Source organism: Anser anser (genome assembly GCF_964211835.1).
Source record: "Anser anser genome assembly, chromosome: 1".
Classification (NCBI taxonomy): Eukaryota; Metazoa; Chordata; class Aves; order Anseriformes; family Anatidae; genus Anser; species Anser anser.
In genome coordinates this window covers 71,173,362-71,196,683 of record NC_139720.1, presented here as the reverse complement: position 1 = coordinate 71,196,683, position 23,322 = coordinate 71,173,362, and the positions used below count along the sequence as shown (strand labels likewise).

General features: G+C 38.6%; 1 protein-coding gene across 1 annotated transcript in view; it reads right to left on the bottom strand.

The window, feature by feature from the left end:
- The window catches only part of LOC310892362 (potassium voltage-gated channel subfamily KQT member 1-like), a 522,172-nt gene that overhangs the window by 468,094 nt on the left and 30,756 nt on the right, over positions 1-23,322 (bottom strand). The window contains exon 3 of the mRNA XM_083820035.1: positions 17,534-17,624. Within this exon, the coding sequence (XP_083676161.1) occupies positions 17,534-17,624 (91 nt within the window). The remainder of the gene's footprint in view (positions 1-17,533; positions 17,625-23,322) is intronic.

Sequence of the window (23,322 nt, the reverse complement as noted above, 5' to 3'; positions counted from 1 at the left end):
ATGATCTATATGTTAATATTTCTTCTCTCTTCAGCACGTAATATTGCTTCCGTTTATTACAAAGCAGTTATGCATAGCCATGAGTCAGTATACTTCAAAATACTTCTAAAGAAAACAGTAGAGGATCACAACATGGATGGATTTGTTGAGATCTTTGTTCCTTCCTTCCTTATTTTCCTCCACCATTGCCATATGTTACCACAACCAAAACACAGCTTCTAGGATTTGTTCCAACCCAAACTTTATCCAGTAACTCAGAGTCACGAAACACCTACTATATAAATTAAAGCTTTGGAAAATATTTTTGTTTTAACTTAAATATGTTTGCAATCTGCACCTGGGGAAATCTAAAGCACCCCTAGAGTGAACACACTTAAATCACAAATGCCACTGAATAACAATGCTGACATATCTTTAGAACTGATGCTCTGAATGGCTGAAAAGACACCAAAATATTTCAAAGCTAGTAAACAGGTAAGAAAAAACTCTACACTAATATACAAACCCTAACTCCAGTTCTGTTTTTTGACAAAGTTAAGGTTAGCATTTCTGTATTCACTTCTACCTCCTTGTTTTGCCTGGAATGAGAAGCAAGAAAATCTGTAGAATCTTTCCTCTGTTCGCATGGTACTTTCAGCTTGACTAAAACCAAGGATTAGTAAAAAGCTAAGAAAGTTTACAGCACAGTTTCAAGTCAGAAGCACAAAAAAAAAAAATACACAGCAAATTGGCTCCCAGTTTACTGAAACTTAAGATTTTCCAGAAGTTTTTTTTAGTAATATATTACCTAGAGTTTCTACAAGTGATACTTCTAAGATTGTGTTGTGTCTGAAATCTAAATGCAAAAACTTATTTGATCGTAACAGTCAAAGCACATTTTAAGAATAATATTCAAAGGAAAATAATTCTTGCATTTCAGGGATCTTGCAAACAGCTTTCTCATTGATTAAATTGCTTACATTTTTAGCAGGTTCCTGATATCATCACTCAGTAGCATTTGGTTTCAAGTCTCTGATAAAGGATCTCTTATTTGCAGCAAAGGAAGCAAAACATTGTCTATATGGATTTACTGGACAAATGGCACTGAATGGCAGCAGACTGTGAAATCATGAGCTCTTCTTTTTGTATTTAGGCAGAAAGCTAGTACCAAAGCTTGATCTAAGGAGCATTTCTGAAACAAATAGTTCCATATCCTCAACTACAGAACAAAACAGCTGAGCTCCACTGACCTCCCCCTCCGAAATACAAATGCTTAGAGACTTAGAGGAAGAAACAAAAAGCATAGCATATGTGCTTTGGCTGACAGTACTGATATCTTGCCATTTGACAAGGGAAGATTTCCATAGCATTCAAATGAAAACAAAGGTACCATCCAACTGCATCAAAAGCATGCTTCTGCCACTCAGTGGCAGTTTATTACATGTCCCTCCTAACAGATAATACTAACAGCAGTGGAAGAATTATTTCTACAGAAATAGCACATTGGAATTTTTGTGTCAGTCAGGTAAAAAAAATGTGTGGAAAAGAAATAAGCAGATAGTTCCTGAAGCAGCAAAAACTTCCTGGAGTTAGGATATTCCTTGATGATCCTCTAAGGGCACTTTTAAAAGCTGGAACTTACACTGTGTCTGGCCTGAATGTATTTTATTCTCAACACAAACTCCAGAATCTGTGATTTTATTTCAGCTACCAATAAGAAATCATCTCAGTTACATCTGGGAAGCCCTGCTGAAGTCAATAAGGTTGCATCGTACTGTCAATGCAAAGGAAAAATAAATTGTTGTCAGGAAGAAGGATGGAAGAAGAACTTACAGCTTCCATAAATTTGAAATTAATTACTGATGTGAGTTCATTTTGTCCTGGACAGATGTCCACATTACCAAAACCACAGCAATTAACACATTCATTGGCAACCACAGACAGGCCAAAGACCAAAAGAGCACAGAAACTGGATAAACATCACGGCTCTATAGGTGGTCCCTCCAAAAAGAAGGAGGAAGGTTATGAAATTTATTGCTGTTTTGTATACTTCTACTAAAAGATAGAAGACATCCATTTCCAAGACTGTCACGACTGATCAAAGCTCACCTCAAAAAATTCACCTTTACAAAAACCCTAACCTGCCTCCTTTTCCTCCTATACCTGTAAACATTTTTCAACACCTCAAATTTACTACATTTTGTTTACCTTCTGCTAGAGAAAACAAACAACAGCAATTCTCTAGAAAGTTAGAAAAACTACATGTTCCTACTGAAGTTGCACCAAGAGCTACTGAGAAGTTGTTGTGGACAAAATATGAACCAGAAAAAATAATCTGTAAATTAAATGTACCAACTATGTTCCTGACTGACAACTGCATGTCAGTTTGAGATTTTTCTCCAACTTTTTGAAATTTTCCACTCTTCTTGCTTTCAAGTGATATTATACACACAAGAACCCTGCAAAACTTTATTTAGGATTCCAGCAGTATTTTTGTCCTTCCCTTGCAAATAGTTGTGGAAGAAATACACGACAGGATTCTCAGAAGATTTCATCAAGCTTGAAAGCCATTTGTCATCAACAGAAATCCAGGGATGAATTCTCTAAATCAAAACCAAAAAGAATGAGTAGGAACAAACAGTTACCTCCAAAAATAAGAGCCACATCAGTCTTGATCAAAATATACCTAAGAAATACCCTTGGCTACTTTACTCTGCTTTAAGCGTCAACCTTCCATTTTTTTCAGCAAACCTTCACTGAACTCCTGTGAGGAAAGAAAAGGAAAGCAAAATTGCATGTACTTTGAACCACACCTGTCATAAACTGTCAGGATATTCACCTCAACCCACTGAAAGATCATGAGACACGTACAGAAAAAAACATCATCCTTTGTATGCGGCAGTGAATTTGCTCCAGTCACCACCAGAGGCACAATTTACTGAGAAATGTAGCAGTGGAGAAGGTCTTTAGACAGTGCCGTTGTTTGGGTTATCTACTGGGAAGACCACAGAGTAAGGAAAAAACAGCATGAAATAGATTCTTCTCACTCATTAGTTGCTTCCTGCTTCCTCAAATGGCAAAGGTAATATTAGGGAAAGCATTTGACATGTGGTAATTGCGTATACACTGTTAAGAACTGAAATATAATATAATCACAGATTTTACATTGTGTTTGTACTATCTGAAATCTCTACTGAAATCAGTAGCAGCAATTTCATTATTCTGTACTTTTTCCTGTAGTGTGGAAAAAGCAAAACCATACATTCGTAATATTATTTGCTCAGTTACATGGAATACCTTAAGCTCATCTTTGTTTTGTTTATTATTATTATTATTAATAATAATAATAATAATAATTCAAGACACTGCATAAGTCTTTTTTGTTTTTTGTTTTGTTTTTTTCCCATACATGAAATAAATCAAAATTATACAGAATTATGTTTATGTGATTCTGGGCATAATGAATTTTCATAACTATCATTAAATTATTACTAAAAAAAAAACCAACAGAATAATAAGTTTAAAGGTAAATATGTATGCAAATGACTTCCATCCCTATCTAATTCTAACAGTAAATGTAATTCAAACTCTTGTGGAAAAGCCGTCAACTTTTACCCAAGAATGTCACTGATAATCAAATATAAAAATGCTCACATTAACATAGAAAATCAACATTTTATACATGAATGTGTGTAAATGAAATACACAGCCTGGAATTTACAATACGTTCCAGTACAGCTACAGATAACTGCAAGGGGGGAGCAGGAGAAGGGAAGGAGTTCGGCTGGGGTGATTAAAGTGCACACATGAAAAAGACAAGTATTTTTTCAGCTGCAGCTGTGTTTTATGTGGAGAGCACACACAAGGCTCTCTTCACTTTTTTTTATTGGAATATTTAGGTGCTCGGGTAAAAGGAGGAAGTCGGATGGCTAAATGAATAGTGTGTGCTCACAAAGATTCAATCAAGGAATGTCGGATCAAAATAATAAAGCCTCAGAAGCAGGCATAAACGTTTAATAGTCCAAACGTTTGCACACGTGTACTTATGCCCAAAATTTAATCTGATAACCTGTCTTGAAGGTTTTCCAATCCTTAGAGCTGAAAATGTCATTTTAGTGGCCCAATTAGCTTAATAGTTGCTCAGGTGCTATAAAAACCTACTGATACTGAAAATATTTATTTACTACCACAATGCTAAATTTTATAAAGATGACAAATATTATATGTGAAAATATAATATCCAATATATGCAAGAAAAGATCCAAAATTCTGGTAAGTGTCCTGAAGTGTCGTTAGCTCATTCTGATGCTTCTCATATATGAAACCAATTCACTTAATGTTAAAAAGTTTGTTGTTTGTATACAAATGGATTTGTTCAACATTTCTTACAAACATTTTTGTATGCCCACCTGGTACACATGCTGAGTCTGCTGACTTCATACCAGGAGTATATTTGCCTTTTAGTTTATTGACATTTGCTATTTCCTGTATAGAATGAAATGGTATGCTAATGAGGGAAGAAGATGTTGCTCTAGTCACTTTATCTGTAGTAACTAACATTCAAGTGAGTTGGGTAAGTCACAGAGGAAGATTCAATTTTTAAATGCATTCAGGCAGGTAATAATTTTTCTTAAAAAATGAAAAAACTGAATCATTTCTGAGCAGGACTTTTTTCTAGAATTGCTTAATTCAGAAAGATAACAGTAACGCAAACACAATTAAATAGTGAATCAAGAAGACTCAATAAGTCAGTGTTTGAAGATCTTCATTCCTCTATAGATCCACCAGTACTCCACAAGATTCTTCAACCTCCCTATCAGCACGTCTTTAAGCCTCAATCTCTGGTAAGAGGTGAAGGGTTTAGCTTTCTTTCTGGAATGGGACCTATTCAAATTCATTTTGGAATTGTAAATAATCATATTCATGTCTCAAACTTTTGATTTAGGAGGGCCTCAGAATTTCTGGATAGTGGGGGGACGGGGAGGATTTGGAAAAATCCTGATGTACCTCTCCACCTTTCTCTTACTCCCAAGTAAGAAATACTTTTCTTCTAAGAATCTTCTACCCCATGCACAGAAAACTCCGTAGAGCTAGAGTAAGAAGCGAGTAAATTTGACCGAGCACATTAAAAGTTGGCTGTTTGTTAATTCATCTCAGCCATACTTACTGCACAATAATCAAATTTTAGAGGGCTGAAAAACACACGACATCCAACACAACATGTTCTGTACTGCATTAGGGAAATCTACAAGATAAGTCACAAGAATAACTGTATTATAATTCACATGGAGGAGCTTGATATTTACATTCAATTCCAGAAGACTATGGCAACTCAGCAGATCAGTTCACACAGAACTTAAGCTTATATGTTGTGTTGAAAGACTTCTTACCCCATTTTTTTCCTAATGTGTTTAATATATGAAACAATATTCCATATATATTTTAATAATTATTTATATTTTCATAATATAATATCCCTGGTCTGTTTTCTCATCTTCCTAGAGACCAACAAGAAGCTAAGAAACAAACAGGGCTTCTTTTTATTTTCTCTCTCCCAGGTTTATAAGGAATGGAAAAAAAAAAAAAAAAAAAACACTTTTGAGACATATGGTTATTTTTATTCAGATTAATTCAGACCACTAACGTGGTCTGACTGTTCCAAAGTATAAAAGAAATGGTGTGTTTTTTTACTGAACCTAGTTTACCTGTCAGTTCCTTAAGGGATTGGACACCTCATTAACACCTAGTGTTACACAGGCCAATATACACTACACAAATACCACTAAATACTGCAGGACCTACTCTGCCTACTGTACTCTAAGAGATCTGTTATCATCTGTAAGAAATGATCTGCCCTGGTAAAGAACAGGAGTACCTGTGAACTTCATCTGTTAGATTGTTAATGTATCACTGTATTAAACAGACCTGGAGTAGGTCCTAAGCACTAATGCAGTGTGGCAAAGCACAAATTTATAAAATGCCACAAAAGTAGAACATTGGCAAAAATAAAATAAAATAAAATAAAATAAAATAAAATAAAATAAAATAAAATAAAATAAAATAAAATAAAATAAAATAAAAATCCACCATTATTACTTTCTAAAACTAATTCCTTTGATAGGGTAGGAAAAATGCCCTCAAGTCTATAAGAATACATACACTTTGCCATTAATTACAAAGAGAAAATTAAGTTGAATTAAGTCCATGAAGCCTTTTTTCCACTCCACTAACAGACTAAAAATGACACAGCATTTTATGACATGACTACACAATTTAAATGGGAGAAGGGACAAAAGCAGAGACAAAAATAAAGCAACAGGAGAGTTCTTCCACTATAGATGGAAAGGGTGAGTCCTTTTTAAAAAACACAGGCCTTGAAAAACAGTGTCATCAACTACTTTTGAAAAAGAAAAGCCATCCGGAAATTCAGTTCAGAAACAGAGCAGTTGGATACACATAGCGTAGCTGTCTCAAGAAAGCCCAGTACCACTTGGTACTCCAAATTGTGTTTTTTTTGGTTTGTTTTCCTTTCTTTGTTGGTTGGTTTGGGGTTTTGTTTGTTTGGTTGGTTGTTTATTGTGTGTGTTTTGTTGTTGTTTGTTTGAGAAGTCTGGGCTATCTATACAGCAGGAAGAGGTTTTGTGGCATATGAGGCAGAAGAAATCATTATAGAGAGACAAAACAAAGCAGTGACCAGGAAAGAAATAGAACAATGTGACCCACCTGCAGCCAAGAACTCTTTCCTGAGGTCCTGCTGTTAAGCCCTGATTCCTAAAAACAGCTATAGCAAGAAAGGTTTCTCCTGAAAAGCTTAAGCAGCAGCTGATGTAGGAGCTCCTAGTCTTACATTTGAGATTTTTCTCCAACAGGATTTGCAAACAGAGAAATATTAATAAAACTTACTTGCTACATGTAGTCACTACATGAGGATTGCTAGCAACCAAGCACTCAATGTGAGAGGGCAGCTTACAACAGGGGCAACAAATGATGACCCTGAAAACAGAGTCTGTAAGTATACTGTGCGCTCTCTAGTAGTGAACCAGTATGAACTACAGGTGTTAAGGTGTTTGGAAGATATGCTGTTGCTTTTTCCAGCAAAGAAATACGTCAGAGGAAAGTGGATGCATAAAGTCTGTCTCCAAAAGGAAGAGCTGCCACAGGAGCTGAGCTCATCTGGAAAAAAACACTGGAATGCAGGATCCAGTTCTACTGGAACAGGGAGGGTCAAGCCACTAAGCCTTCTACCTGGTGCTTCTGCTGCAGAAAGCTTCTAGGACAGCACATACCACTTAAAGTCTTACCCCATAAGCCAGAAGGAACTACAGTAGGAAAGCACCCATCAGGTGCTAAAGACTAGAATTTAGTGACCCCTGGTGAAAGCAAAGGAAAACAAAACTCAAGGCCCTCTACCAATTTTAACACATAATAATTTTATAAGAAAATCTTCCTATTTTGTATTGAATACAAACCACTGAGATACAATCTGAGATTCAATACTGAACTAGCTGGGCTTTTGGTCCAATCTAGTACATCCATTCCTGCACAATTTTGTTATTACTGCTTAGACTGAAAATGCTAAGTGATTTCAAATTTAGATTATGTGCTCTAAAATTGAAAGCACATTAAGATAAACAATATTTCCTATCCCTCCACCATTCCAATTGCAATGACCGTAATATTAAATACATCATGGCATGCAAGTAGAAATTAAATTAACAAAGTTGAATCAATATATTTTGCAACAAAAACATTATATTTTGTCAGAGTCAAGAACACACTTTGTATTCTCAAATTAAAAAAAATAAAAAGTAACTAACATCGAGATATGGAAACACTACAAAATTTCCCTTTCACCTATAACACTGTCATTATACAAATTGATTATTTCTTCTGTCCTATTTATGTTGTGTAAAAATATCATGTATGATAAAAATATTTTTTGTTTGTTTTCTAAAACTGCACAATATGTGAAATTACTCCCACGAGGTAAGAAACTTTTTTGCAATCTTTTTACAATAAAAACAAAAATCTGTCTTTTGTAAACTACTATGGTGACCTCTCCTGGTAGAAAAATATATGACCACCGACCATGAACACGCTCATTAATCCTCAAAGGAGGAATTACACCTGACCCATTTTATAGTTTATTTTTTAATGCCATATCCTCAAAAATCTTGATGTCATTTACAAATCAAAACTGACACATGAACTACTAGAACATTAAGAAAACATTGCAGTCTCCTGCAGTATAGGCAAAAGCCTATGCAAGAGGTTTTTCCAACTTCTTCAAAATAAATTTTTCAATAGAATCACCTTAGAGGGGAAAAATAAAATAACAACTTCTATTGGGGAATTCAGATTTGGGACAAATTAAAAGGATAAAATGAAGGAAGCCTGAAAAAGAAAATGGATAAGCATAAACATATTCAGGATTTGCACATAGTATTTCTTCCTTTTCTGGCTTTTTTTTCCTTTTTTTTTTTTTTTTTTTTTTTAATAAGAGAAACAGTAACACATATGGGAACTTTAGTGAAAAATACTACTAAATACTTTTTTTTTTTTTTTTTTAAATCTCAGTCAGTTAGCTACTATGATCTTAGAATAAGACAATTTTAAGGTTAGTGGTCATGCCAAAAGTTCGTGATAACACACCAGGCAACTCAAAGAACAGCTGTAGATATTCCATGCTTTTGAATGACCACTCAACAATACTAACTGCTGAAAATATTTAAATTTCTTGTATAATATGTACACATATATGAAAAAGAGCCATAAGCTGCTTATATATGAGGAAGCAGACATGCATATAAGTCTGATTGCCTCCAAGAAAAGAATGTGGCTGAAGATGCATGACTTCAAACGCTACACTAAATAAAATTCTAGAGGATCACTTACAGAATGAGGAGTATAAAAGGAAGACATACATAGAAGTTACAAATATTAAAAGTCAAAAAGAGCAGTTAAGTAAACAGTTTTTTTGTAATGAAAGGCAACATGAACAATCAGAACTGATTTGATTGATCTATTTGAACTCAAAGTGAATATTTCAATGAGTGAAAGGATGAAGAAGTAAAATGCTTAGAACTCTGGGAAATATGGTGAATGGAAATAGAGTTAAGGAGCACATATGAAAAACATTGGGAAAGTAGCAGATAAGCACAAGTACTAATTAGGAGTCAATTCTGTCACAGACAGTGAACAATGTTGACTATAGATTAAGTATTGACTGTAGAAAATTCCATAATCACTGTTCTTGACTTGTGTATGGGAAAAGGTATGAGAAAGGCAAGCAAACCCTGAGAATTATCTCCATTAGTGCTAAAAGTGTCCAGAGAGTCATTATGGAGGAAAAAAAAATCATTAGTATTTGGCAGTGTTTTTTTTTTTTCTTTCCTGTTTTTACCAGAAGTATTAAATGCACTTTTTAAAATTAATTTTAAGTGATACCTGAAATTCTGATGCTCTCATGCATCTTGGGTACAGGCTTTACCATGTGGTGTGCCAAATTTATAAGGCAAGAAAGCCACATTCCATCCCCTACCCCAAATCTTTACTCTTAGTGCATACCATACACTCTGGTTATCCACCTTCTGGTACTCAGGCATGACATGGTAATTTTTTGAGGCAATATCACAAGATCAAATGAGTCCAACAGCCTCATCATCTTGATGTTCCTATGCTGAACTTGCTCCAGTTTTTCGAAGACTTTCTTGCAGTGGTGAGCCAAAACTAGGTGCACTGTCCTCGATGTAGTCAAATTAGCCCTAAGTAAAGGGGAATAGTCACTTCCCTTGTTCTACTGTTCCTAGAATTCATTGCTTCGCTGCATTTAGAGATTGACTTTAAAGGCCTGCTAGCTGTCCTGAGCTTGTTGACCTTTCAGAGTTGCTATTACTGAAGTCTAAGTTTGTACTCCTTCCAGGATCTTGAATGGCATAATATCCTGATTGCTACAGACAATGCATTGTCTTTGATTATTATATCCCCAAATAATTTTCCTTGTAGATCTGAATAGTAGATACAACTGTTTCATTCCCAGTTGTTCCACTCAGTACCCATACCTAGATGTTAACCCTGAAACACTAAAATCTCTCAGATCACAGATCACTTGCATCTTACTGTGTTGCTTTTTTTAATGGGTGTTAGCTGGATGAAAGTCCTCCATAAGAAAAAGGGTACATGCCCCAAAATTTTCAGTTTTTTAAAGATGACTTTGCCTGCTTTTTTTTTTTTTTTTTTTTTTTTTATCCTGATCAAGCAGTCCATAACAAACTTCCACCAAGATTTGGCTTCCACCTATAGTGGCCTGTTGTAAAATCCTGATTTGGTGCACCAAGTGTTGGAGAATTAATTTAATACCTAACTACTGGAAGAACAGTCCATCACAACTCAATTTTAAGTCCCGTTTCTATACATTTTTCCCAATACTTCATGCTTTAAATATCAGAGCAGGTAATAAGAAAGCAGACGTAAGACTTGGAAGAAATCCTCCATTTTGATCACACCACAACAAATTGGCAAAACCAAGCAGCAAATTGATCCAAAAAAGCAGTATGTGAGGGATGGCTACAAGCAGTTTTGTAACTGTGACTACTGAAAAGGGAACTTAAACTGCTGTATACTGAAAATAAATTTTTGAAATAATCCTGCCCAGGATGGTGTTTATGAACTTGTGATATGGCCTCACAAATTACTATGTCATGCCTGAGTACTAGAAGGTAGATAACCAGAGTGCATGGTATGTGCTAGGAGTAAAGATGTGGTGGTGGGGGATGGAACATGCTTCTTTGTGCTTGTTTCTCCAGACTTTGTACAAGAACTTTCTCATGAAGCAAGTCCTAAATACAGACAGACAAGCTCCCAGTGGTACAGAACGAGGACTAAGGAAAACATAGGAAACTAGAGACTCTATCATACCACAGCACATACAGCAATCTGAACTATACATATATAGATAATATATGTATATATATATATTTAAAACATTCATTGTGTACATTTCATGCACCTTGAAAGGATAATGAATACAGATCTTTATGGAGTTAGTTTTGTTTAATTGAACTGAATAATCATTACTAAACTGACTGATTTGGTGGATAGATGCACATTTTAATAGCAACTTTTTGTGCTCATAAGTTTGGAAAGAGTTTATGTTGTACATAATGATTTATGTAAGGGCTTGTTATTCTGACACTTTAATAAATATTTTCTACACAACTTTGGTCTTTTATTCCTTTGAACTAAAGGTACATGTTTGTAATGCAAAATGTAGAACTTGAGCAAGCTTGTTTCTAGAAGGTGGAAGAAAAGAACAAAGCAGTCAATCCACCTCTGTATTAAAGCAGACAGTAAGGCTCTATGAAAAGGAAGATGCTCCTCATATATCAGTGTAGACAAATGCACTTACATTAGCATATGTTAGTTAGCAATAGGGCAATCTTCTGCTGCATGACTAATTTGCAAGCCTTACTACCAGAGTGGGAAAAGTTTCAGAAAGATGATAAGTCATACAAGTAAGACTTGCGTGAGGAATAGTCATGAACAGACACACACACACACACACACACACACACACAGACATACCCCTTAAACACGCATGCAGGCATACCACAGCCTCTGTTCCAGAAATGGCCCTGCAGACAAGAGGAAGAATCCTAATGTACAAAATGTAATTGTTACATAGTGGGATGCAACAACGTGTTTCCTAAAAACCTATAAAGGCTCAAGTAGATTTTGGTCAGCTGCTATTTTTGTTAGCAGCCTAACACTCCAGCAATATCTTCCCCAGAAAGGGAACAATAGAAACAAAACTGGGAATTTAACAAATGCACTGAGCAGGTCAAGTGCAAAGTCCATTTATATATTAATAATGTGCATAAAGCAAACTAATCCATGAGCATAGATGTATACATCTTGATCATCCACTGGGCCCAGAAAGTCATGCTCTCTAAAAAGTCTTGAGAGATGTCTTGTAATTGCAAAGTGAGATGGTTTTACCCTGCTGGGCAGCTGAACTCCACCACAATCACTTCTCACTCCCCTTCTTCAACAGAAAAGGGGAAAAAATATGATGGAAAGGCCTTAAGGGTTGAGATAAGGACAGGGACATCACTCAACAGTTACTGTCATGTGTAAACCAGACTCAGCATAGCTCCCTATCATATATATATATATAATATGTATAATATAATGTAATGTAATGTAATGTAATATAATATAATATAATATAATATAATATAATATAATATAATATAAATTTATTGTTTATCACTAGCAGAGAAGAGCAGTGAGAAACAAAAAGCAAACTAAAAAGACCTTACCCCCATCCACCCTCTTCTCCATCCTCCCCCTGAGCAGTGCAGGGGAACAGGGAATGGGGGCTGTGGTCAGTCACTCCTTCACAGTCACTCCCTGTCCATGCTCTACGTAGGGTCCCTACCACAGGATGCCATCCTTCCCGAACTGCTCCTCTGTGGGCTTCCCACAGGCAGCAGCTCTTGAATAACTGCTCCCACACGGCTCCGTACCACGGGGTCCATCCGTTAGGAGCAAATGGCTCCAGCATGGGTCCCCCATGGGCGGCAGCTCCCTTCAGACCCCCTGCTCCTGCGTGGGCTCCTCTCCATGGGCTGCAGCTCCGGCGTGGGGCCTGCTCCTGCGGGGGCTCTCCATGGGCCACAGCCTCCTCCAGTCTGACCCTTATCTATATTTTCCCATTAGGTAGGGAAAGATAGCAGTAAGACACTCTCACATTAGCCTTCTTAAGAGTGAGCAAACAGCCTAAGTCATCATGGAATAAGATCTAATAGTTGCAATTATAGCTGAATTGTGATTGCATGCTGAAATGGAATCAGAGACGACTACTCATTTTCTTTCAGCTAAAATTGTGGTGTTTGGCATAAACTGTACAGACAGTCCTCCAAACACATGTATGCTTCTCTTACAACCTAGTTATGCTGCACAGTTTTGACATGAAAGAGCTGATAGGAATTATGGTGGATTACCATGGGTTTCTGGGAGAAATGTAAGGGTTAACTACGGAACAAGGGAATACAAAATGCCATCTGGATCATGATGGGTACGAGCAAAACAAGATAGTTTACCAGAATAGTTGAAGACACAGGAAAAAGGCACCGTAGAAATACCAGTATTCATTTTAGTCCCATAATTCAATGCTGCAGTGTAAAACAGTCCTGCAGAGGCAGAAGTAGAAGCTAAGCTAAAGGTTCATATCCCAAGCCAACTCTTTTATGGACAGTTGTGCCTCACATTAACACCTATTCTGACTGCTCTCTTCCCTCTTAGAGGTGTAGCCTTTTTACTACAACTCTTGATAGAACCCATTTAATATACAGGTCTTCAAATCTCACTTTAACATCAGGGTGTTGATAATAACCTATGCCAAAATGGATAAGCATGCTAAATCTGAACAGAATTGTAAGGTCAGGATGTTCTTTTTATAGTCGGTGAACACAGAAGCTTTTAAACACCAAAAACAATCTAAAAAATGCTTGTGAGATGGTATAATCAGGATATGCAAGTTTGAAAACCATGATTGCTGATTCATTCAGTCAGCACATCTCTATCTTTACTTTCTTAAGAATAATATTCATTTTTAAGAGGATTTTGGATCTATCAAAAATAGATCCAAGTTTTCAATGAAGAAAACGGAAGAATGAAAGTGTCCCAATTTTGAGGACAGCGTGGCACATTAATAAATCTCATGCAAGAAGTGTGTTTACAAATGGGTATGTAAACCAATGGAGAATGAACATAGAGACAAGCTTATTTTAACCATGGGAATGTCAACACAAGAGCTGGAAAAAGAGACAGAATATTGCTAGAAAAGTTGGGAGGTCGTGAAAGCAGTACAGAGGGCTTTGACTGAGATGTTATATTTGATTCTATAGGTTATAGGTGAGAAATCACATACTTCATAATAGTCCATCATCAATAAACCCTGTCTGCCCTGGCTACTTGGACATGACTTCTTTAAGTTGGTTCAAGTCAGGTGTCTCGAATTTACCTCTACCCCATAATTCCAACAGTATTAGAGAAGCTGCAACAGCAAAGTTACAGTCATGTAGACAGTTTGGTAGGCTAAGTGGCAAAACTCAAGGATGTGGAACAGAAGCCATATAGCTGAGATATAGAATTGCACTGCAAAGGAGGGCTAGTCCTTTGAATTATACTAGTGCTGGTGTATCATTGTTACATAACGTCCTCAGAAGCATAGAACACCTCCCTTTTTTAAATCAAGATCAGTCATTTCCCTATAATGCATTATCCAGTTGAAACAATTTTTAATCAGAGAAGTTAATTGTACAACCTAAGTCATAGAAGGTGTCAAATGAACAAGCAGTCCCTTTTGCTTCTTAATGTCCCCAAACTTTTGCTTAATTTTGTTTTGTTTTCATTTTTTCCATTTACAAATTTATACTTCTAAGAAACTGCACATTCCTGATTTTTGTAGTAAGAGTAAAATAAACCTCCTAAGTCATCTGTATATACACACTTCAACTTCACAGTCCCTCTACCAAAAGGGAGAAAGAACTTAGAAATAACTTTAGGCTTAGCCCAAAATAAACACTAAGGAAAAACAAAACAAAACAAAATAAAACAACAAAAAAAAAACATAGAAACAGTCTGTTCTTCCAGGGCTTTCAATCTTGTTTTTAGACTGAAAGGGTACAGATAATTTGGACAGGTATCTGCTATAGATGGACACCAATAAATCAACAAATAAATGAAAATAAATAAAACCTAAACCTTTAAGCTTCCTGAAAATCACTCCTCTTCACTCTCTGTTCTGTCAGTGTTTATTAGCATGATCCATTGTGCCAATGTTACTGTCACTTTTTTCATTTACCATTTTGATAAATAGCCAGATGACAAAAAGGAAAAAAAAATAGTCACGGGAATTAACAAAGATAATACAATGTTTTTACATGGAACAATTAAATTTCTCTTACAGCTGGAAAAAAAAAAATGAACCTTCCTAGAGCAGTGACATGAATATGGAAAATATTTAGTACTGCGAGAATAAAAACCTCTTTCAAATGGTAGCATTTGAAAACTCAAGACAAGTTTTACTATTCCTTCTACCACAGAAGTGAACTTATTTTACCACATGTAAACAACATTTTACAGCATGTCTTTTCTACATATGTGTAAAAAACAGTATTTCCCTTTAAGCCCAAGCAAGGACCTTAAATAGAGCAAATTTCCCACATTTGGGGAAGCATAGCAATAAACCTTCATCAGAAACTGTGGCTAAGCAACACGTTCAAAGCCTCAAAAATTATAGATTGGCCTTAACATGCAAATGCAGAACTAAAGAGTCTTTTTTTCTTTTTTCTCTAGAAATCACTTCAATTGTCAGAGACTTGAAAACATATGTTGGTTTATGCGAGAGGGGGCTGGATAAAGGTTTGGGTCTTTTTTAGGTTTCACACCTAATGTTGTTATCTTACACCACCCAGATACAACATGAATATCAGAAAATTAAGTATTTGATAGAAGGTTTCAGTGGCTTAGGACACACCTGCAGTTACATCTGTTACTAATGTGCAATATTTCCTCCAGTGACACATATTATCCAAAATTGTATTTGGCATGACATCTCACCCTCTATAAGAAAATACAAACACATTTAAGCATCTACAAGTGTCAAATGATATCCTTCTTGTCAGGTTTTATCAACTTTCAACATTATAATTTTTAAGTCAATCCTTCTCAACTGTTCATCTACCACAATATACCTTCACAACTACGAAAACAACACCAGCATGACATACTAGTATTTATCAGCTACTGACTCAGTAATAGGGCTATGCAAAGAATTGCATGTTTCTTGAATGAGAAGAGAAATAAATCAATTTCATTCTGAATTTGATCCAATAGATGATTTGGTCCAGTCTTGTATCTTACCATGCTGGCACTCTCCACTGTTCTCAAGCAGCTCAACATTAAATCTTTACTAGTATTACTGTTTCTGGTGGTGGTTATACTGAACTATAATTGCTCTGCATCCTTCAGTGAGTATGAGAAGATTACATATGAATGGCAGAAGACTGCACTTTGTTTGACACTGAATATGGCTTAAAGGTTAATCAACATTTGTTACAGAATTAACATTAATCAAATCCAAAAACAACTCAGGGATCCTAAACATGGCTTAGTCAACTGCACATGAAAGCCACGTGTACTAATGTAGTCTAAGCCACAGTAAAACAAATAATAACTTATTTTTGTTTTCAAACCAGCTGGAAAACCAAAATGCATCACATTAGAAATCTTAGAAGCACTTAACAAAAAGAAATTATAATAAAACTTCTGAGACTATCACACTTTGAGATAGAGGACCTGAGTAGCTAAAATCCAGATGTTTTCAGCAACTGTTTAAAAATGATTTACTCCATTTTTAACAAAGGATGCTTTATCATTCTTAACTTTCTAAAGGAGGCCATGGGCGAGCAGAGGAGGAAAAGTCTCTGAGGTCCTTACAGAAATGATTTATACTTTAATTCCCACCTGCTTCAAATTAATACTTCAGTATATATGTATTTTGTAACAGTTCATGAATTGTCACTAGATGGAAACTCACATTTTTAAAACACTTAATATCGCAGGACTAGTAACACAGTTCAAGTACATTTCACCTCTGAACTAGCCACTGATAGTTCAGATAAAAAGTAGTAGTGATGAAAAGAATTGTTACCTAGCCACTGTGAAATCAATAAGTAGCCTCTGTCTACCTCCAAGTGAGCTGCTTTTCTTATTGCAGCATCTTTTTTTTTTTTTTTAATGACTACTTAAGATTTTAATAGCAAGAAAAAGGGTCTTAGATAAGGATGTTACATAAGCAGCACAGTGACTTTATGCTTCTGCAAAATACCAAGTATAAAACTGATACATGGATGGATTACTAACAGCCCCATGAACTGAAAACTACCAACTTCATAGTCAAATGCACAAAACTGTGATAAAAGCTGTTCCTTCCTGTTAGATATACTGACAAACTAGTCTAACAGAAATCACTTAGAATTATATAATGGAACATAGAAAGAGTCGGGTGGAAAGGGACCTTAAAGATCATCTAGTTCCAATTCCCCTGCCATTGACAGGGATACCTTCACTAGATCGGGTTACGACAGTCCTGAAATTCGGGTACTTCAGAAATGCGTGGTTCTTGCACAGTTTTCACCAGAAGACTTAGAAAAGTTTTGTTTTAAAAATACATTCCTGGCTATGGAATATTCTGTTTCATACTGCATAAGACAGCAATCACCCATTGTGAAAACTACAGTGTACAATTTCATAACTTATGTAAAGCAAGTATATAAAAACAATCAATTGAGCAAGTACTCTCTTAGTTTAGTAATCATTCCTTTTAAATTATGACCTTCCTTAAAGTAAAGGCAGGTAATATTTTAAATTAAGTATCATGTTTTGTATGAGGATTTTTAAAATTATCTCCTTTGTTCACCTAAAGCAATTCACAGTTAGTCAAAACTTTCCCAAAAAAGTGTCTTTCCCCCAAAAGTTCGCTTACCATCCAGAAAAGGGTTCCAGTGGCAAATTCAGAATAATGTTCTACAGTAGACAGTACACTGAATATTAAACAAATCAACACCAAGAGAAATCTGTAAAAAGAAAACAGTGGTTAGTGACTTGTTAAGTTGAACTGTAAATTTAAGTCTAGTTTTAGTTCTTTCATTCATGTAACATTTTTAATCACAAGTACTTTGAATTTCATTCATTCTTCCTAGTCAAATAAAGATTATGCTCTGAATGTCTTTGTTTTGCATTCCATAACTTAAGAAACATGGAATGAAAGAACTGAAAGGATGGTTGGAAATAAGGAGAAAATTCTTCTCAGAAAGAGTGGCTAGACGTTGGAATGGGTTGCCCAGGGAGGTGTTGGAGTCACTGTCCTTGGAGGTGTTTAAGGAAAGGTTGGATGTGGTACTTAGGGGACGTGGTTTAGTGGGTAATATTGGTGTTAAGGGTATGGCTGGACCAGATGATCTTGGGAGGTCTTTTTCAATCTTCCTTAATGATTCTCTGATGTTAAATCAACAGATCAAACTCAAATTACCATGTAGAATTTTCCAGAGAAGCTAGTAGTAATGAATGTTTCATGTAAAGACACTGATTGATGTATAACTTATACACTTTGGTAGAAAGCTATAATAATTGATAATACATTAATTAAAGAAGAATTAGACATATGACTAGAGTGAGGATTCGTAACTTTAATGAAAACTGTTCCATTAACTGCATTCCATGAACTTGCAACTTACATAAATACAGTATAAACAGCTACTAACATAGTATTTCCAGTATCATTATTCAGAACAAGAAAAAAAAAATAAATCTCAAAATACATATTCCTACTTCCCAAAATTGTTTAAAATGAATCAAAATTGAAGTTATGAGAAGCAGAAAATAAAATGTGAAATTGAATCCTAGTTGACTAAATGCTTAAGGATTGGCAGAATATACATCATCATGATGCACAAAATGTCTCAGCCATCTTCCCACCATTGGCAAAATGTTAAACATTTAAGTAAACGGTTAAAATAAAAGCTTTATGCAAACTTTGTTTGCACTACATTTTTCATCATCTCTTAAGTTCATTCAGAAAACAAGAGAAAAATAAGAAAATGAGATTTCTTCCACTAACAGCCATAAACAGTAACATTCCCTGTTGTGTACCAGCTCTTTCATCTGTCATTTCCTCTGTTTCCACGTCAAGGGTGTATATCCTAAACTCCCAAACGAGCAATAAAACCTTAACAGTCAGTCCTGCATGAGACATTTTTTCAGGAAAAAAAAAAAAAAAAACTTCTGAAGAAGATAAACATTCTTGACAAGGCTTGTTCTAGAACTTCAAAACAAATGAACAAATGACAGACTAACAGTGCTGGTGACTGCACTACTAAACTTGCATGATTTCAGTAAACTTAAACACACTAACATTTAGTGTGCTTTTGGTGGCTTTTACATTAAAAACAAATAGGAGGAAGAACTTGTCAGGAAGGGCAAAAACTCACATTCAACCTAGAGACTTGATACATAAGAACTCCTTAGGCACTTGTACTGGTCAATATTTTCATTAGCGTTCCAGAAGAAGACATGAAATGTGCTTCATCAGGTCCACACATGACACCAAACCTGGGTTGCAGTCAACAAACCTGAGAGCAGAGCCACTGCTCAAAGGTGCCTAGACAGGCTACAGGAACAGGCCTACAGGAATCTCATAAAAACTAAACATGAATAAATAACAAGTCCTGAGTAGTGTGAGGGCACAAACCCAGATCAGATGAAGGCTGTCAGTATCCAGACTGCATCCCTGGTAGCCTGGCCAGAAGGTAAAGGGCAATGATGGTTCCCTTTTGCTGGACTACACCTGGGGTGGTGCACACAGCTGTGGCCCCGTGGCACTGCACAGGGGTGACACTGCAGAGGGAGCTTGGCAGAGGGCAGTAGCAGCATGAGAACCCTGACCCAGCATGAGCAGGGACTGGTGTCACCAAGCTCATTCAGTGGGGGTAAGCCCTGCTCCTACTGTCTACCATATGTCCCACTTGCCCAAAAGTCCTCCTCATCTTCCAGTCACCTGAAAGCTCCTGCCTATGATACACACAAAACCCAACATTTTTGAAAATGACATAACCCACATGTTTTCATACTTCATGATTAGATCACAGAATCACAGAATCACAAAATCACAGAATCGAAGGGGGTGGAAGGGACCTCGAAAGATCACTGGGTCCAACCCCCCTGCCAAAGCAGGCTCCTTAGAGCAGGCTGCCCAGGTAGGCGTCCAGATGGGCCTTGAATATCTCCAGAGAGGGAGACTCCACAACCTCCCTAAGCAGCCTGTTCCAGTGCTCTGTTACCCTCACCGTGAAGTTCTTTCGCATGCTGGTGCGGAACTTCCTGTGCTCTATCTTGTGGCCATTGCCCCTTGTCCTATCCCCACAAACCACTGAAAAGAGGTTGGCCAAATCCCTCTGTCTCCCACACCTCAGGTATTTATACACATTGATGAGATCCCCTCTCAGTCTTCTCTTCTCCAGGCTGAACAGACCCAGGTCTCGCAGCCTTTCCTCATAGGGAAGATGCTCCAGGCCCCGTATCATCTTTGTGGCCCTCCGCTGGACTCTTTCTGGGAGTTCCCTGTCCAGCACCTTGTCCAGGTGCTTCTAGAACACCGCAAGGGATGATGACTCCACCATGTCCCTGGGCAGGCCGTTCCAGCACCTGATCACTCTTTGAGAGAAAAAGTTTTTCCTGATATCTAATCTAAATCTCCCCAGGTGCAACTTGTGGTCATTTCCTTGAATCCTATCATTAGTTATCTGAGAGAAGAGTACAACCTCCCTTCAGGAAGTTGTAGAGTGCAATGAGGTCTCCCCTGAGCCTCCTCTTCTCCAGACTAAACAATCCAGCTCCCTTAGCCGCTCCTCATAAGACTTGTGTTCCAGACCCCTCATCAGTTTTGTTGCCCTTCTCTGGACACGCTCCAGGCCCTCAATGTCCTTCATGTAGTGAGGGGCCCAAAACTGAACACAGTACTCGAGGCACGGCCTCACCAAAGGTGAGTACGGGAGATGATCACCTCCCTACTCCTGCGGGCTACACTATTTCTAATACAGGCCAGGATGCTGTTGGCCTTCTTGGCCACCTGGGCACACTGCCAGCTCATGTTCAGCCAAGCATCAATCAACACTCCCAGGTCCCTTTCCTCTTCACAGTCTTCTAGCCACTCTGCCCCAAGCTTATATCGTTGCATGGGGTTATTGTGGCCAAAGTGCGGGACCCGGCACTTGGCCTTATTGAACTTCATCCCATTTGCCTCAGCCCAGCAGTCCAGCCTATCCAGATCCCTCTGAAGGGCCACCCTACTTTCAGGCAGATCTACACTACCTCCCAACTTGGTGTCGTCTGCAAACTTACAGAGGGTACACTCAATCCCCTCATCCAGGTCATTGTAATGTCCATTGTAACGAGACAAGAGCTGAACTTAACTCCATTAAGCACTACCCGCTGGGCATGGCCCTCCAGCCAGTTCTTCACTCAGAGAAGAGTATACCCGTCTAGGCCACGGGCAGCCAGTTTCCTTAGGAGAATACTGTGGGAGACCATGTCCAAGGCTTTGCTGAAGTCTAAGTCGACTACATCAACAGCCCTTCCCTCATCTACCAGTCTGGTCAAAAGATCACAGAAGGAGATAAGGTTGGACAAGCATGACCTGCCTTTTGTGAACCCATGCTGGCTGGGCCTGAACCCCTGGCATGCAAGTGCCATGTGATCTCACACAAGATGATTTGCTCCATAACTTTTCCTGGAACTGAGCTCAGGCTGACAGGCCTGTAGTTCCCCGAGTCCTCCTTATGGCCCCTCTTGTAGATGGGAGTCACATCAGCAAGTCTCCAATCCTCTGGGACCTCTCCAGATAACCAGGAATGCTGATAGATGGTAGAAAGCGGCTTGGCAATCACTTCTGCCAGCTCCCTCAGCATCCTAGGGTGGAGCTCGTCTGGTCTCATGGACTTGTGACATTCCAGATGGAGGAGCAGGTCTCTAACCGTCTCTTCCTGGATCACGGGGGGGATTCTCTACCTGAATGATAGGGGACATCCAGGTCAGGGAGTAAAGTACCCTGAGGATAACTGATCCAACTACTAAAGACAGATGTAAAGAAGGCATTGAGAACCTCAGCCTTATTCTTATCCTCAGTGATCACAGTTCCTGCTGCATCAAGGAAAGGATGGAAATTTTCCTTGACTCTTCTCTTGGTGTTCATATATTTGTAAAAGGATTTCTTGTTCTCTTTTACTGCAGTGGCCAATCTGAGTTCAAGATGGGTTTTTGCCTTTCTAACTTCCTGTCTGCATATCTTAGCAACTTCCTTGTAGTTGCCCCAAGTAGCCTATCCTTTCTTCCAGCGGATGTAGACTCTCTTTTTCTCCCAGAGTCTCAGTTAAAGTTCCCTGTTCATCCATGCTGGTCTTCTTCCCCTCTGGCTCGCCTTATGGGACACAGGAACAGCCTGCTCCTGTGCCTTTAAAATTTCCTTCTTGAGGAGTGTCCAGGCTTCCTGGACCCCTTTGCCCTTCAGGAGTGACTCCTGAGGGACCAGGGGTCGAGTAAACTGCCCCATGGTCAAAGAACCCAAAGTTCCTGTCACGACACCAGCCTCTCAGCCAGTTATTCATTACCTGTGTTTTCCTAGCCCTCTCCATGTCCTTCACCTCCCCAGAAGGAATGGCACAAAACATGACTTGCGATCCCGCTCCTTGAACTATTTGCCCTAAACCCCTGAAATCTCTCTTCATAGTTGGCAGGCTTTTCTGAGAGATTTCATCACTGCCCGCTTGAACTATGAGTAATGGGTAATAATCAGTGGGGTGAACCAGCTCCGGCAGTTTTCTAGTTATATCCCTGACCCGGGCCCCAGGTAGGCAGCACACTTCCCCACGGCTCGGATCTGGTCTGCAAATGGGGTCCTCTGTTCCTCTGAGAAGAGAGTCGCCTACCACAACCACCTTTCTTTCCTTCTTTCCTGGTTGAGGCAGTCTGAATGCCTGGAGTCAACTGCCTCGTCTTTGGTAACCTCTTTAGGGAACCTTCCTGCGCCTCCCCACTTACCTCCCCTGCCACGTCCAATGCTACAAACCTATTGTTTAGCGGGACCTGGGGATGCAAGGGAAACAGGTGGGGGTCACCCATGATGCCAAGCAGGAACCCTCTCCCAACCCTCCCCATCCCTCAGGTCCCCCTCCTCTGCCTCACGGGGCAGGGCAGGGGGTTCACCATCAGTTGCGTGGTATCTCCGTGGCGCCATTCCCTCTGGCACTCCAGGGAGCTACTCCACCAGTCGATCTCCTGCTCATGGTCCTTGATGGCCCTCAGTCTCTCAACCTGCTCTTTCAGCTCTGCCACCACGCTGACCAGATCTTCCACCTGCTCGCACCTCACACAGGTGGAATGCCTGCCGCCCCCCCCCCCCCCCCCCGGCCCTGGCAGCAGCAGGCTCTGGCACTCCCTGCTGCCAGAGACCTGTACAGCCATGGTTCTGGACAGGCCCTCTGTTTGGATCACCACAGTTTTTCTGGGGCAAGTTCTCTGCCTGGTAGAGACCATCACAAAAACTGTGGTCACAGATACTGCCAGTAGCTAGGATGGACTCGAAAGGGAGGAGGGAGAGAATCCCTGTGCCCTGCTGCATGAGCTGCCACACTCACACTGCAGCACACTGTGGGTGGCTCCCACCAGCTGGCACACGGTGGCTATTCCTAGGCAGAGGTCGTGGGCGCAGCTGCTGGTGTC